Here is an 18,792-nt window from a genome sequence, read left to right on the forward strand (position 1 = left end):
GAGTGCGTCTATGTTCAGATCATCACTGAGTGTGGTAAAGGTGAGCAGGGACGTCGCAAGTGGGGTGAGAGGCCCTGTGCGAAGTTGACGTGTGAGGCCCTCTGCAATTGTGTGTGTGTGTGTGTGGTGGCGGTGGCGAATTCAACTTTAACACGCATCTGATCAGTTGTGATGCCTTGCTCACTGACATGCTTGCGCACTAATCATGGTCACGCACACACTCATAAGAATTGTCAGATCTACTGCATACTGATAATAATATTGATTGTTTTAATAATAATTATTGTTAATAATAATATTATTAGTATTTGTAATAATAATAATAATGATAATAATAATAATAATATTAATAGTTATATTGGTTTTAATTATTTTTATATGGAGAGTTCAGATGCAAAAGCTTCTAAGTGTCCTCTAATATTTTCTTCTTAAATGGTTATATTCTCAGGCTTCTGTGTTTATGTTCAGTTATTTTACTTTAATGGGAAAGAAAATAACCTTTTCATTGCCATTAAAGTGAAATTACTAAACCTACACAAAGGAAATTTTTAGAAGTAAATTTAAAATGCATCTGAGCTCTTCATATGAAGTATTAATCAATTTACACTATTTTAAAATAATATAATATAAATAAATAAATAAATATATATATATATATATTAATGTGCACATTCACTCTTATTCATATGTCTAATAGTCAAAAATGCAAACGTCTCATCACTTTCATTTATGATTTACATGAATCATGATCGCATATGATCAATTTTCCATTTGTATATTTTCAATTCACAACGGTGAAATTTCATAAAAAGTTGAATAGTTTGCATCACTAGACAGTCTATTACTGTCGGTCGCTGAACATTTCTAGCAAGTCAGCCCCAGGCCCATCGCAAAAAAATCTGTACGCCCCATTAACTTTACGTGTATTCACAAACTGTTTTATTATATATATAATAAAACGGTATAAATGCTTGGAAACAATATCTAACGTTTTCAAGTCCATTCATCGTTTTGCACGCAAGCCACCCAATAATTGCAATAGGATTTGTGCTTTGTTACTACAATAAATGTTTTTAGGCTCTTAAACTTAAATTTGTAGTGAGATAACTATATTCATTTCAGTTCAAGCAGCATGTGAATCAATTATATTTTCCCCTTTAGTATTTGCAGCATGAATAAATATTTGATTTATGAATGCATATTATATGAATATATGATAAGCCTGTGTTTTATTGCTGTTTTCATGTTAAATGTGAAGAATGACAGGTTGGATGTCAAAGACGTTTTAATTTTTTTGGTGGAGTAGCCTACAGGTGGAATTTTTGCATTAACGTCATGCAATATAACATGATTTTTTCGTAATTTTGACTTTATTCCAAAAATATGACGTTAATCTTATTTAGTTAACATTCAACATGGCACTAAAATGACCGAAGGCTTTTTGTACTGCATGCAAACACAATCTTGGCGGTAGCCCAAAAAACAATAAAATACTAAGGAGATATTTGAATTATTTATTAATGAACTAGTATTTTCTGAGTCAGTGTCACAAGATAAAGTTGACGATCCTGACTCGCCATCTCCTGAGGATGCGCGCCTTTAGAGAGAAATGCATCTTTACGTATGTAATGAACAGTCCACTGAAGGTGAGCGCAGTGAGAACCCAAGTGCAGTTTATTTACGGAAGTGAAATCCAAAACATCCAAACATAATCCAGACAAGAAACGAAGACTTACATTTACAGACTAGTGAAAAGGTTAGAAGGTTATAAACATTAATACACAATAAACAAAAACCTGACTACTTATAACAGACAAAGATGGACACATGACTTGAAAGAAACGAAGACTTACATAGACACATGACTAAGACAACCAATGAGTACAAAACATTAATACACAATAAACAAAAACCTGACTACTTATAACATGAAAAGTTGCAAAGGCAGAGATACATGAGGGCAAGGGAAGCATGACACAAACAGCATAAATCAAACTACAACATAAAAGACATGAAAACAAGAACATGAAACAAAACCCCAAAACAGACATTACAACGTATTAGCCTACATAATGAAAGAGTTTTTGTTTTTGATTTGAATTATTTAGTTTCAAAGTATTTAAAGGATTATATTAGATATATTAATCATGTCTGTGAAGGCAAGTATTCGCTGAGTTTCGGTTCATCATTTATTGTGTAAATCATTTATTGTGTTTACTGTTTGTTTGCCTTATTTTACAAAAGCACAGATTTTTGATGATGTTGTGAGTGCACAGAAATAGACCTTTTACAATTCTGAATGATGTATTACTCTTACCTTTATAAATAAATGTGACGGCATATGTTGAACGGTATAATACTATTTCACAAAATCGGGCTGCACATTTGTTACTCCAGTAACATCTCAGAAATGAATAAGGGAATCTAGAACACATCCTGCATCAGTGACTCAAGAAAGGAGTCTATGTGACAGTTCTTGGTTTGTCCTTGTTAATTTATATACTTGTCCCTTTTGAACGGGTGTAAAAAAGCAGAATGCTCAAATATACTGTATATGCGCACAGTTGAATTTATCTGTGGCCTTGTGTCTACATCTGAATCAAAACTGCGGTCATACAGAGAAGACGCAGCCTTGCTTGTGATGTTGCTTTAAGGTTATCTCTAAATATGTTACATTGTGTCACAGAAAAGCACCAGTTTTCTATTTTCAATCTGTAGTAAATGCTTAAACAAAGAAATCTCCCATACTTGTCATTTTAATCCTGTATAGTTTTATTTGCAAAGGAGATTGAGGTGCACTTATCATACAACTAAACACGCAGATATTATAAATCTGAAGGAAACTCATTAAAGGCAGACTGTATGACTTAATGTTGCTGCTGTAACTTTATTATTTGTGTGTGTGTGTGTGTGTGTGTGTGTGTGTGTGTGTCAGGGTATTCTCATGCTATATGGTTGCCTAGCAGCAAGAAGCATATGTGATGAGGTAGTGTATGATTTGGGAGAGCTTAAGCATGGCTCAGATTTAACAAACTACACCATTTTTTTCAAGATGATTGGGAGCTCGTAAGGTGCTCGGATCGTAATCCCTAATCACCAGTGACGCAATTTCCTATTCCTGCTTGTTTAGTTTTTGTTGTTTTACTTAACATTCAATTTTTCCCCCATTTTTTCTTCTGTCATGTCTTATGCTCTGTATTTTCTTAAACTGTTTATATTGTGTGAGCTGCAATGTCTGAATTATATAATAAGCTTGTTTGAATCAGTTCTGTTTAGTGTTTCAGTCAAAGTAAATAGCTAAATGGTTAAACCAGTAAGTAATTTAGTCTGTCAATGCAAGCACATAATCATTTGAACCGGTAAATCTATAACATGATATAACATGGAACTCAAACTAAAAAAAAAAAGAATAAAGAGCAATATTTACCTATGATCTATTAAAAACTACTCTGAAATGCATCTTATTTTATGCCAGTTATTTAGAAGATCTTTGTTAAGATCTGTCGCTTGTGAATGAAAAACTATTACAAAACCATTAAAGGAACTTGTACGTTTAATGTAATTCTCTGTAACATTTTTGAGAATTTGGTGTTTCAGCTAGCAACATTTTTGAGTGGCTACAACACTATGCTTCAGTGACCTTTAGGTTGTATTTCTGCTCAATTTGAAAGCTTCTGATAACTGATTTTAAACTATATATATATAGGTCGTGTGACAGCTTTCTAGTGATTGTAAATTGAGCAGTCTTTCACACTTTCAAGGCTATATAGCTATTATCCGTTGAAGTATTGTTTTTCATGCTGCTAGGAGGACCGACAGCCAATTACATCCTGGAAATATTTTTGGAAATGACATCTACATATAAATGCGTGATTCACTCTGAAGCTGCGACTGACATAGTGATACTAGCACGGGACAAAAATATGGCTTGTCAAAAAAGATATGCTCAATGTAAATGCAGACTAATAGATTACTAGAAAAGGTTCTAGTGCTGAAGTTCAAGTAAATGTTCTGACAGTAAAATTAAAATGTGAATTTTTAATAAACTTGTTTGGTAGGTGGATGCAAATGCACATCTGACAGGTAAAATTAAAATGTATTACTCTACAAATCCATTAAAATAAGTTAGGTAACATTTTCTATGAAACCCATATTTATAACACATAAGAATATTCGTAAGGCATTATAATGAATGCATTATGCATTATATAAAAAAAACCTTTTAATATATTGTATCATCTCATGATTAATCATAACAACAGTTTTAATACATTATAATATTTACTTATTTGTGTTATAGCTTTTAAGATTATGATTTATAGTACACAATGAACACAATGCATCCACTTAACTGACAATGGATTATAATGTATTATAAGTCTCATTTCTTGCCATTGATAACTTGTTACTTTACTCAAAGCAGACAAAGATCATTTATAAATAACAACATCAATAATAATAAAAATAAAAATAATATGTTTTCTTAAACAGCCATAAGATCAGATATTTGGTCAGATGCATGTATTATGCCAAATTTGATTTTAACTATATTTATTCTAATATCAGTAAGATAGCAAGATACTGTACAGATCTTAAATAAATAATGTCAAGATATGAGACTTATAATCCATTATAAATTAAGTGGATTTAACATGGTGTTTACTGCATTATAAATAATCATACCCATAAAAGTTATATGCACAAATAAGTTTTAGAATGTATTATAATTGTTGTTATGATTATTTATGAGATGAAACTACATATTATTATTATTATTATTATTATTATTATTGTTGTTATTATTATTATTATTATTATTTACAATGCATTATGCATTAATTTTAAAGCCTTAAGAATACACTTATAATGTGTTATAAAAATGGACTTCATAGAAAGTGTTGCCATAATTTACAACATTGTGAACTACTACTAATTTTTTCTCAACATCTTTCTCAAAATCTCAACATTTTGTTTGTTATGATGCATAAATATCTATTTTAACAATAAAAAGTAATATAAAGGCAGTGATGCATGTGCAACAACAATAATGTGCATAGTGCTGATCTACAGTCTTAACTTAATATACATATACCATAATATAATTTATTATTAATCATAATATGGTTAGGTTCTATTAATATAAAGTGCTATATGCTTAATATGTAGCTCTGCTTGACACATTTTGAATCGGGGGTTTTAAAATGTGCACCATGTCTCTATCGCCAAAGGGGTTCTTGCCCTGAAAACCCTTGAAGACCCCGGGTTTACAGCATTAGTACATCACTTGCAAATAGATGATGAATTGGTGTCTAAAGCTCCAGTTTCAAAAACATCCAAGCTGGAAGCTATTAATGTTTCCTGGGAAAATGTCCTTGTTATGCTTTACAAATGTGTCCCATATTGAGCATAGTATCCATTTGATTGTAGACATCCCAGTGGCAGCTGCTAAGCTGTGATGTGTTTGCATGAACGACGGTGTGAAAAGACTTCATCCCTACAACTGAAAAGCAGAACTAGCACTAGCTTTCAGAGAATTCACTGTAAAGAGCACAGGGAAAGTTTGAGTGAGGAGAACCTTGTTTTTGTCCAGCTCGCATGTCTCTGAGAACTCATAAGGAACATCTGTCTGAACAGCTGAGACTGATTTCGTGAGATCAAGTGCTCTTTGATTCAGACCAACTATGTATGCTCCTTTTTTTTTTTTTTTTTTTTTTTGCTGCATAAATGCACTTCACACAACAGAAAACCCAGTTTAATATAGCTGACATCCAGATTTAAACCGCATACTTCAGACACTCATGTCTTTTTATAAAACCCTCATCCTTCCATTCCAGGTTGTTGAAATATTTGTGTACCGCTTACTGCATAGTGTACACTAAATGCCAACTGCTGTAAAAAAAAAAAAAAAAAACTTACAATTTGGATTAGCACACTATCTATACTATATATGTATACTATACTATACTATATATTATGACAAAAATCATCATTTTTATTATCTTCCTTGATATTGTGATTTCAGTGATTAATGACGATTAATGTCAGTCATCGCAATTTCATCAGTGACTCAAGACATTAAACTTTAATTAAGCAGATTCACTGCTGTATTTTTTTAACAAAACTATCAGTAACAAAATTTTATAGTGTGTATGTGTTACACCACATAGGCTTTTAGTTTGTGTTTAGTTCCTTGACCTAGTTTTCCCTCGTGTCTGATTATGTCATTATGTTCACCTTTCCCTTCTACACTGTGCACAGCAAAATCCCCAGTGTTAATTTAACACTCTGAGTGTGGACTCATATAAACACCGAAGTAGTGTTAAAAGTAACACAGAAGCAGTGTAGAAGTTAATGAGATAATTAGGTGTTTGATTGAGTGATGATTGACTATTATTGAAGACACCTGATGTTAACAAGCAGAATCACCAAAGAATACAATCACAATTTGTGTGTCACCATTATAGTGGTCAGTATTAGCTTTAGTTGTGATCTTGGCCCTTAAGTGGTTAACTTTAGGTTTTGTGTGGCTGTGGTAACTGAGTTATAACAGACAAACAAACCAGAGGAAATGTGGTCATGTGTTTTTTTGGTTGTGTTTTGGGTCTGAATACTTGAGTTGGATTGTCTTTATTTTGTTACATAAGTTAAATGAAAAACACAAGACCTTGCATTTTGGCCTAATCAGACAGATGTTTTTAAAAGTTACAGCTACATAATAAATAAATAAGTTTTTATTTAGACACACAGACATCAAGAATCAGCGTGAGCATCACAACAATGGTGACCATCAAAAAAGCATGTTATAGCCAATAAAAACTCATTATTTTTGCCGTTTTTATGTGACTTTTTAGTATGTAGTTTTGTGATGTTCAGAGTTGATCTGTTCATCTGAATATGCTGTTTGTCACCGTTGTTGAGATTCATACTGATTCTTGATGTCTGTGTGTGCCTAAAATAATAAATCTTGTAAAAGAAATCAGAACAGTTTGCGAGGGACCCTTACAAAATGTATAGCAGATACAGACTTTTTCACTGTGGCATCAAAAGTTTTTATATTCAATCAAGGAAATATAACTCAAAGAAAAGACTCTGAATGAGTTCAATGATTCAGGTCACATAATGATTGCATTAAAACATAATCATCACAACCTGATGACTTTTACTCTCAGCTTACCTGTCTGTTATAACTCAGTTATAAAAGCCAAACAAAATTTAATGTTAAAAAGTCAAGGGTCAAGATCCCAACTAAAGCAAACACTGACCACTATAATGGTGACACACAAATTGTGTGTTTTTCTAGTTTAGTGATTCTGCTTGTTAACATCAGGCGTCTTCAATAATGGTCAATCATCACTCAATTAATCACCTAATTATCTCATTAACTTTAACACTGCTTCAGTGTTACTTTTAACACTACTTCGGTGTTTATATGAGTCCACACTCAGAGTGTTAAATTAACACTGGGGATTTTGCTGTGTGGCGTGACAGTATGTGACTGTTGGGTCTTTTTAGCAGTTTGAAGAAAAAACTTTTAATTGTGAAAAGATTATCTGTGGAAAGAATGTGTTTTTTTTTATTTTATTTTTTTTGATCATATGAAACGTTGCGACTTATATTCCAAAGCAAATAATGCAATTAACATCAAGCACGCAAAATGTGTAAATCACACACATTTGGATTTTGAGTTTATCTCTGTAGTGCATTTCAAATAAATCACAGTTTCGCTTTAAACTGTTTCCTTTACTTGCCATTTATAATATTAAATGCCACTATACTTTATGTTTGTTTTATACTTATATTTTGCATTCCTGTTCTAAATACCATACATTTTTTAAGCGTTTATGGCATGAGGGAAACTAAAATACATGTTTATAGTGTTTATTATTTCTGTTTCAAATACTTTTTTCTCAATATTTTACATTATTTCTGGATGCAATAAAAAATGATGACGTATATACTGATGCAACTTACCTTTGTTTTAGTTTTATCTCTCAACAATGATAGACTTGTAGTCAGATTCAGTCAAACACTGAGAATGAGAATGAGCTTTTATTGCCAGGTACAGGTCCTTCTCAAAAAATTAGCATATTGTGAAAAAGTTCATTATTTTCCATAATGTAATGATAAAAATTAAACTTTCATATATTTTAGATTCATTGCACACCAACTGAAATATTTCAGGTCTTTTATTGTTTTAATACTGATGATTTTGGCATACAGCTCATGAAAACCCAAAATTCCTATCTCAAAACATTAGCATATTTCATCCGACCAATAAAAGAAAAGTGTTTTTAATACAAAAAAAGTCAACCTTCAAATAATTATGTTCAGTTATGCACTCAATACTTGGTCGGGAATCCTTTTGCAGAAATGACTGCTTCAATGCGGCGTGGCATGGAGGCAATCAGCCTGTGGCACTGCTGAGGTGTTATGGAGGCCCAGGATGCTTCGATAGCGGCCTTAAGCTCATCCAGAGTGTTGGGTCTTGCGTCTCTCAACTTTCTCTTCACAATATCCCACAGATTCTCTATGGGGTTCAGGTCAGGAGAGTTGGCAGGCCAATTGAGCACAGTAATACCATGGTCAGTAAACCATTTACCAGTGGTTTTGGCACTGTGAGCAGGTGCCAGGTCGTGCTGAAAAACAAAATCTTCATCTCCATAAAGCTTTTCAGCAGATGGAAGCATGAAGTGCTCCAAAATCTCCTGATAGCTAGCTGCATTGACCCTGCCCTTGATAAAAACACAGTGGACCAACACCAGCAGCTGACATGGCACCCCAGACCATCACTGACTGTGGGTACTTGACACTGGACTTCAGGCATTTTGGCATTTCCTTCTCCCCAGTCTTCCTCAAGACTCTGGCACCTTGATTTCAGAATGACATGCAAAATTTGCTTTCATCAGAAAAAAGTACTTTGGACCACTTAGCAACAGTCCAGTGCTGCTTCTCTGTAGCCCAGGTCAGGCGCTTCTGCCGCTGTTTCTGGTTCAAAAGCACACGCCTGTTACCGGTGGCTCTGGATGTTTCTACTCCAGACTCAGTCCACTGCTTCCGCAGGTCCCCCAAGGTCTGGAATCAGTCCTTCTCCACAATCTTCCTCAGGGTCCGGTCACCTCTTCTCGTTGTGCAGCGTTTTTTTTGCCACACTTTTTTCCTTCCCACAGACTTCCCACTGAGGTGCCTTGATACAGCACTCTGGGAACAGCCTATTCGTTCAGAAATTTCTTTCTGTGTCTTACCCTCTCGCTTGAGGGTGTCAATGATGGCCTTCTGGACAGCAGTCAGGTCGGCAGTCTTACCCATGATTGCGGTTTTGAGTAATGAACCAGGCTGGGAGTTTTTAAAAGCCTCAGGAATCTTTTGCAGGTGTTTACAGTTAATTAGTTGATTCAGATGATTAGGTTAATAGCTCGTTTAGAGAACCTTTTCATGATATGCTAAATTTTTTGAGATAGGAATTTTTGGGTTTTCATGAGCTGTATGCCAAAATCATCAGTATTAAAACAATAAAAGAACTGAAATATTTCAGTTGGTGTGCAATGAATCTAAAATATATGAAAGTTTAATTTTTATCATTACATTATGGAAAATAATGAACTTTTTCACAATATGCTAATTTTTTGAGAAGGACCTGTATGTTTACACATACGAGGAATTTGTTTTTGTGACAGAAGCTTCCACAGTGTAACAGAATGACAGTGACAGAAAAAAAATGGAACAAGTAAACAAGGAATAAAAAAATATACAAATTGACAATAGTATGTACAGATATATAACAACAGACAGTTATATGTACAGGTATATTATGTGCAAACTGAAATGTAGACTAAGTATGTGTGTTAGATAAATAAGTGTATAAGTGTATAAATAGTGTGTGTTCCACAATTATTGTCAGGTGTTCATGAGATGGATTTCCTGAGGGAAGAAACTGTTCCTGTGTCTGGTTGTTCTGGTGCTCTGTAGCGTTGACCAGATGGCAACAGTTCAAAGAGGAATTGTGCTGGATGTGAGGGGTCCAGAGTGATTTTGCCAGCCCTTTTGCTCACTTTGGATAAGTGCAGTTCTTGGAGAGTGGGGAGGGTTTTACCAATGATTCGCTCAGCAGTCCGGACTACCCTCTGTAGTCTTCTGAGGTCAGATTTGGTAACTGAGCTGAACCAGACAGTTACTGAAGTGCAGAGGACGGATTCAGTGATGGCAGGCTAGAACTGTTTCAGCAGCTCCTGTGGCAGGTTGAACTTTCTCAGCTGGTGAAGGAAGTACAACATCTGCTGGGCCTTTTTAACAATGGAGTCAATTTGAATGTCCCACTTCAGGTCCTGGGAGATAGTGGTGCCCAGGAACCTGAATGACTCCACTGCAGTCACAGTGCTGTTCATGATGGTGAGTGGGGGAGAGTTGGGGGGTTTCTCCTGAAGTCCACGATCATCTCCACAGTTTTGAGTGTATTAAGCTACAGGTTGTTAAGACTGCACCAGAAAGCAAGCTCCTTAATCTCCTGTCTGTAAGCAGACTCGTCACTGTCCTGGATGAGGCCAATATGTGTGGTGTCGTTTGCAAACTTCAGGAGCTTGACAGAGCAGTGGAGAGAGAACGCAGCCCTGAGGAGCTCCAGTGCTGATCGTATGAGTGCTGGATGTGTATTTTCCCAGCCTCACTAGCTGCTGCCTGTCTGTCAGGAAGCTGTTGATCCACCGACAGACGGAGGTGGGCACGGAGAGCTGAGTTAGTTTGGGCAGGAGGAGGTTTGGGATGATAGTGTTAAAGGCCGAGCTGAAGTCCACAAACAGGATCCTCACATAAGTCTGTGGTCTGTCTAGATGTTGCAGAAGATAATGCAGTCCCATGTTGACTGCATTGTCCATAGATCTGTTTGCTCTGTAGGCAAACTGCAGGGGTCCAGTAAGGGTCCAGTGATGTCCTTCGGGTGGGCCAGCACCAGTTTTTCAAAAGACTTCATGACCACAGACGTTAGAGCCACAGGCCTGTAGTCATTTAGTCCTGTAATTTTGGGTTTCTTTGGGATGGGGATGATGGTGGAGCGTTTGAAGCATGAAGGGACTTCGCACAGCTCCAGTGATCTGTTGAAGATCTGTGTGAAGATGGGGGCCAGCTGGTTAGCACATGATTTCAGACAGACTGAAGTAACACAGTCTGGGCCTGGTGCTTTTTTCCTTTTCTGCTTCTGGAAGATCTGGCGGACCACATCTTTGCTGATCTGAATTGCTGGTGTCGGGGAGAGGGGAGTTGCAGGGGGTGTGAATGGTGTGAATGGTTGTGTGGAGAGGTGTTCAGGGCGGGTGTGGGGTGTTTTTTCAAACCTGCACTAAAACTCGTTCAGATCATCTGCCAGTTGTTGATTCTCCACAGTGCTGGGGGATGGTGTTTTGTAGTTGGTGGTCTCCTTCAGACCTTTCCACACTGATGCTGAGTCACTGGAGGTAAACTGAGTCCTTAGTTTTTCAGAATAATTCCTCTTTACCACTCTGATCTCCTTTTACAGTGTGTATTTGGCCTGTTTATACAAGACATTGTCCCCCTTCCTGTAAGCATATTTTTTGGCCTGAAGGAGCTGTCTGAGTTTTGCAGTGAACCACGGTTTATTGTTGTTTTAAGTTAGATGAGTCCTGGTAGGAATGCACATATCTTCACAGAAACTGACATATGATTTTACAGTCTCTGTGAGCTCTGCAGTGGCAGCAGCTTCAAAAACACTCCAATCAGTGAGGTCAAAACAAGCTTTAAAATATGATTTTACAGTCTCTGTGAGCTCTTATGATTTTACAGTCTGGATTTCAATTTCTGCCTGTAGGTCGGTATAAGATGAACCAAACAGTGATCAGAGAGTCTTAAAGCTGACCGTGGGAAATGCATCCTTTATTGTGGTGTAACAGTGATCCAATATATTACTGTCTCTGGTGGGACATGTAACGTGCTGTCTGTATTTTGGCAGTTCACGGGAGAGATTGGCTTTATTAAAGTCCCTGAGAATTATTAAAACAGAGTCCGGGTGTTGTTGTTCTGTGTCTGTGATCTGATCAGTAAGTTTCTGTAAAGCTGAGATCACATGCGCTTGCGGAGGAATGTAAACACTCACGAGAATGAACGAGTGAAACTCCGGTGGCAAGTAGAAGGGCAGAGTTGGAAAAATCCTTATTTGTCCAGGAGAGCAGAAGAAGTTCATCCGTTTTGTTGGGTAGAAAGCAGAGATTCACCAGATGGATGCTAGGCAGTGCTGTTCTAAATCCGCGCTGCCTGAGCTTGACGAGCACGCCAGCTCGCTTCCCCCGTCTGCGCGTCCTGAAGCGTCTGAACAGCGCCGCTGCTCCCCCGACTACAATGTCCAGCAAAACATCCGAATAATCGAAAACCGGTGAAATATCGGGTGGTGTGTACTGCCGAATGTCCAGCAATTTGTCTCTGGTGAAACTGATTTCAGGAATATAACTAAAGACAGGACAAACTAACAAAAACATAAAAACAACTGCGGACAACGCCATGGAGGCTGCCGTGCTCGGCGCCATCTTGGATCTTTTTTTTTAACTGTCACTGTCAATAACTTAAGTTCAGCACAAGCTTGCAAGTTCTGCACTCTCGCGAAAACTCTTTTTATAATCAGTGAAGCTGTTTACACTGCACTGTGAATATTATATATATTATAAATAATATCTTATTTGCATAGCATTTAAACTTTGTTGGTTACAGTGACAGGATTCGAGAAAGCATATTCAGTAAGTCAGATCACAATGAGCAAAAATGTAGTTTTGAATAGGTTTCTTCTCACAGTAATTCAGTGAAACGCATTGAATTGACTATTGTGTTCATGGACTCAACACTGGTGACAGTTTAATGCTGCAAAAATATGTTGTAAGTTGTTCCTGTTGATGCAAGAGGAGTAAATATATATATATGCTGTAATCCACACTTTTTATGTATTGATTTTGTTTGTTTTTTTTTTATTTGTTGTTGATGATTGTTTTTATAATTTTTTTGAAATTCATAATTTTTTTAATGTATTTTGATTTTATGTGTTAAGCTATTATTATGATAATATGTTTTAAAAACTTAAACACTTGCTCAAAACTATTGCTTCATATTATCTATATCTGAATGCTGGAAATGCTGTGAAAGTGGATTCTGAGAGAGTTTTAATTACAGAAACGAGGGCGAGCAAAGCAGCTCTCACAAAGCAGGATCAGCTTTCATAATACAACTGTTGCTGCGCTGTTTTGATGAAGGATGTGTTTGATGAAATAGACATTGCATTTGATTTCATGCAGCTTTAAAGTCTCTCGTTACTGAAATTATCCTTTTGTTTCAAAACATCCACAAGTTTGTTCTAATAAGACTTTCCCATGGTTCATTTTTGACAAAAACTGATTTAACTCAAGAGTTCAACTGTCAGTAGGATACTGAACTGAAGTCTTCTCTGTAATCAGTCATCTGAGCAAGCAAGTTGAATAATCAGTGTAAACAGGAACACCATTTTTATTCTTATTAATTTTATCTGTTTTAAGTCATCTTATTAATTTAGTTGAATTATTAGTGTTTAACTATAATAATAATATGTACATTTAATATAAGGACAGTGCTTGACTTGTAAATGATGAGGTTCTAATGACTGGTGACACGGAGAGGATGCAGAGTTCCCACACAAACAACATTGTAAACACACGGCGTGTTGCAGCAAAACTAGATCACACCTATTTAAATCAGTTGCTCTGCATCATCAGACTCTAGTTAGCCGCTGCTGGTGGATGCTATTTATTCAAAATGTATCTTTTTCCATTGATGATCAAATATGTATATTGTATACTGATTAAACACATATAATTTTATTTCATTTCCATTGCAGATTTAAAATTGCACCCATTCTGGGGAGATGAATGGGAAAGCTATGCGAAAACTTCCTGTTGGGTGCTGTTGGTGTTGAACCATCTGTATGAGCAATCATCTGTCTTGGTAACAGCTAATGGTGTGTGTGTGTGTATGTGTGTGCAGGTCTCTTTCCAGCTGTGCTGAACCTGGCCTCCATGGCAGAGATCACGACCAATGCCACGTGTGGAGAAACAGGACCAGAAATGTACTGCAAACTAGTGGAGCATGTACCAGGACAGCCTGTGAAAAACCCTCAGTGTCGGACCTGCAACCTGAAGAGTGATTCTGATTACGGTACTGGACTCACACACACACACACACACACAGACACACACACAGACTCACACACACACACACACACAGACACGGGCTCTCAGGCTGTGCATAATCCATTTGATATGCTCTAATCAATGACTGTTTCTGCTCATAAATCACTGCATTCCAGAATCACTGCACACACATGTACTGTGCACTGGATTCCTCACGTCTCACGCCTCAGAATAGAAAGTATTGTTGTTAATAGCAATGTTTGATTCATTAACAAAAATGTTCTGGAATCATCTGACCCTGGTCTGAGCAATTCATTCACAAGCCAGACTGATTTAACTCAGAGCCAGACTGTGCGTTTCCCAAAAGCATTGTCAGCTATGGTCTCAAGTTCTGTTGTATACCAACATAATTCAACACTTCAGTGTTCAATTGAACATTCACAAACAGCATTGTAAACTTGTGTGATTAGATCTCAGCTCTCAACTTGTGGTCAGCAGCATAGATTCTTGTTAGAAAAACATGTAGATATACTTACTGTAGAACAGATCATGCATTATACACTGTATATCATTGTACATTATATATCATTTATTCTTCATATATCAGGTTTAGCAATACAGTCTAATTTTCATCTGCAGTTCCTGGCAGGTTGATGGTAAAAACCAGAAGTCCACAAGTACATACAACAAACAGCAAACATAATCACAAACACAAACGACTTTAAAGATAAAAACCAGAAACAAGCAAGAAACCACTACTTCAAATTATGATGACATGCTTGATTTTCCAATAACCACCCTTTATTGATATAGAAACTGTTAGGACTGTACAAAAATGCCCAAAAGTACTTCTTCTATGTGGTATTATTCAGTCCCCTCTAGTAGTGTCTCTAGTAGATTAGTAAAAATGCTGTCTAATAAATTCATTAAGTGGAGGTGGGGACCATACCATGCAAACTTTTATACACAAGTAAAATATCTGCAAATTGAATCATATTTTCCCAGTTTATAAGACCATATTTAGTGATGATATAAATTAGACCTTTTATCCAGTGTTTCGAAAGCCTGCTTACAGAGTCTTTCTACTGTTTGTAAACTAGTCCCACCTGTCTATGTCCAGTAGTTGATTTAGCATCATTATATAACTTTGAAACCTCAGTGGTTCAATTATTCCTAATATGTCTAAAATTTACCAGATTAAATTCAATTCTATTCCCAATGAATAAATGTATTGAGGGAAATTCTGCTTTGCATATTTTTCAAAGAACTCATACAGTATGTTCAATATATTTGGTATTATGCATTCCATTTGTAATTTATAACAAACAATCACTGTGCCCATTACTGCCATCATTATCATCATACATAATATCCGGCATCCACACCATCACACATTATACAAATTTTATTAAACATGCAAACATTTTCAGGCAGGCGTAAACGAAGTTTACAGCCAAAAGATGTTTGGTGTAAATGTCACCGATCGTCCGCTTGGCTCAATACAAAGAATATAAACTTCAAAGCTGCGTGTTTGCTGTGTTGCTGGAAAGTAGAGCAGATGGTGTATTTTAATATTTTACATTTCTTATTACTTGTGATTTATTATTAAATAAATACAGAAGCCCTAGAGCATGACATCATATCCTGTTTGTCCATAGTAATTTGATTTTCTCTCAGTTATTTGACATGATGCGTCAGTGTCGCAGCAAATCTTTGCTGTTTGAGAAACCCTCCTAATAAGAACTTAAGTCATTTTATTAGTATAGCATTTAAAAGCAGTATTCTGTATTGCAAAAGATTGATTTTCATTATTATAACGTAAAAAGCATAATGGTGTATTGTGTGGTTTTTATACATCATTGTAGTATTTGTTATTTATGTTTATTTTATTAAAAATGCCATTGGGTCCAGAGGATGACTTTCCTGACTGTATTACAGTAATGAGAATCTAATGAGAATCATCATCATTAAGATGAATGAGAATTACAAACCAACTCAAGGGTAAAACATTACAGTGCCATAATGTGAGTAAATAATGACTGAATTTTTTGATGTTTTGGGTCAGCTACTTCTTTAATGGTCTTTAGATGTGGTGCATTGTCTTCATGTAAACTCATATTTTGCTTTGAAAGGTCTTAATAAAACATGCGTTGAGTCAGTGGGGCTGTCATCCACACACCTCAGCCATAATGAGTTAGTCTGAGCTCTCTTCAAACACACGCCGCTGCGCCCCAGAGTCACCCACACACTCCCAGCCAGAGAGTGATTAATATAACATGTAATTAGAGAAAATTAGAGAAAGAGAGAGAGAGATGTGACTTTACCAGCGGGGGAGTTCTTTTAAATGAAACCTAGATCTCGCTCATAAATTAGAAAAGAATATATGCAGTCAAATAAATGATTAAGTCGACAACTTTAATCATCTTTGCCTGATTAAGAAACTGGCTGTAAAGAAAGATTGTGGTTTGTCTCATATAGCTGGCTTTCGTCAGGCTCTGCGCCGAGATAAACGTCAGTATTTCAGCGCTTTAAAAACTCATCCCTCATTAGAGAGATTGCTTTATTTCAGCAGGTGATTTTATTCAACGGCAGTCGGCTCACAAAGGTAAAAGCCAGCAGAGACACGTTATGAGTAGCGTTGTGTCCCGTCGTGGTTTAATATGAGGTGTAACGGAGCTTTTCTAAAGGTCTTGTGCCATGGGGAATCAAATCTCGCTTGATCTCTTCAGATAAAAGGGCTTGATGTGCTATGAAAAATGAAATCTTCCTTGCCAGTCCAAAAACACCACTTATTCAAACAAAATTACATACAAATTCAAATATATGAGTATTTAATTCACTCAGACCTCTTAAAGGCAGATTTATTTTGCAGAAACAGTTGAATTTTGGTTTTATTTCAGTCAGTTAATAAGACTGATCGGTTGTCGTCATGACAGTCTTTCGCTTCCAGTGTGGACTGTGTGCTAAGCGCTCTTGCATCAGACACTGTGATTTACTCGTTTCTATATAAACCATCTCGTAGGGCTCTGTCTGTGTAGATCTAAAGGAGGGTTCAGCCCTGAGCACATGCAGGAGTGTGAATATGTCAGTCACACACACACACACACACACACACACACACACACCTTTACTAATTTTTGTGACGTAAACAAGAATAACATTGATATTGTTAATAATATTCCCAGGTGAACACTTACTGGACTGAAGCAGCTTGGCTTTACTAGATTATCCAGACATATTTTTTTCGAAAAATCTCAAATCTGATCATCAGGCTTTTGAGGCTTTTGGACTGTATTGTGTTTTGATGATTTAAAATATCTTACTAAGACATATAATTGGAGATATAGAGTGGCGACATACATTTCTGTAATTTTATGTCAGTATCTGCTGTACCGATTTAAAGATCTAATTTATTTACTTTACAAGAATCAGAATTTCATCATATAAAAATCACCATCTACACCAAAATTGCATAGTTTTTCTCAGTTTCAGTGTCTGAATAAAATTGAGCAGTTTTTTTTTTAATCAAAATAAATAAATAAACATATGCAAACTTATTTAATTAGATTTAATTATAATAAGATTCAGTAAACTTTTTGATTTCAAAAGATTAGATGTTCTGACTCAGGTTGTCAGATGGTGTTCTCTGCCCTATAAAGCCCATGAGCAGAGGTGAATGCACTTTGGTCTCTCATGAGTGTGTTTTGTGTGTGTGTGTGTGTGTAGAGCGGCATCCCATCGAGTATGCGATCGACGGCACTAACAGATGGTGGCAGAGCCCGAGCATCATGAATGGAATGGACTACCATCACGTCACTGTGACTCTGGACCTGAAGCAGGTAAATGAAAAAACAAAAAAACAAAACATCAAACAACAACTGCTAGCAGCATCTTTATTCACAGCCAATCAAAATGCATCTTGTGGTTTTGTAAAGCTCTAGCCCTTCCTTATAGCCACAAGTTATTTTAACCCATTTAGTGTTAAAATACAAGCATTGACAATTTCCAACAGAAAAAAAAAAGAAAAAAAAAATCATTTGCAAGCTTCTACAGCAGATAAAACTACAGTGTGTGCCTGCCTTTACGATCCCTTCACACCAAGAAAGATGACAATAACTAAACTGGCATTATTCTAAGAATGCTCTGCCACTTTAAAGCCGGATGGATTACTGATCTGATGTTTTTATGGTCCATCAGCTGAAAAAAAAAAAAAAAAAAAAATACAACTGTTCGGTAAGTGATTCCAGCAGTCATTCCTTTATAGATATAGTTAGCATTATAGTGATCATCCATGGTGTGAACAGGTGCCTAACATTTAACATGTTCACTGCAACAATGTAGAATTGTTTTAAGAATTGTACTAGGCACTCTTTTCCATGCAGCTACAATCAATGGGGACTAGAGTCTTCAAGGTTCAAAAAAGAATGCGAAAGCTGTCATAAACAGTCTATACAAATGCACTATAGAAACCGCTGTCCAATTAACAGGACTCAACAGTGCAAGTGTTTCACTCACATTTGCAACTAAAAATAATTGTTTGCAAACTCTTAAATATATATATTGGAACATGTGTGCAAATAATATAAAAAGACTATGTAGGTCCTTAAAAAGTCTTAAATATCTTAAATTGTATAACAAACCA

At 36.1% G+C, this 18,792-nt stretch overlaps 1 protein-coding gene across 1 annotated transcript in view; it reads left to right on the forward strand.

Moving 5' to 3' along the window:
* The window catches only part of LOC109058224 (laminin subunit alpha-2-like), a 182,467-nt gene that overhangs the window by 26,368 nt on the left and 137,307 nt on the right, over positions 1-18,792 (forward strand). The window contains exons 2-3 of the mRNA XM_042777209.1: positions 14,005-14,175; positions 17,877-17,989. Of these exons, the coding sequence (XP_042633143.1) occupies positions 14,005-14,175; positions 17,877-17,989 (284 nt within the window). The remainder of the gene's footprint in view (positions 1-14,004; positions 14,176-17,876; positions 17,990-18,792) is intronic.

This window comes from Cyprinus carpio, chromosome A20 (genome assembly GCF_018340385.1).
Source record: "Cyprinus carpio isolate SPL01 chromosome A20, ASM1834038v1, whole genome shotgun sequence".
Classification (NCBI taxonomy): domain Eukaryota; kingdom Metazoa; phylum Chordata; class Actinopteri; order Cypriniformes; family Cyprinidae; genus Cyprinus; species Cyprinus carpio.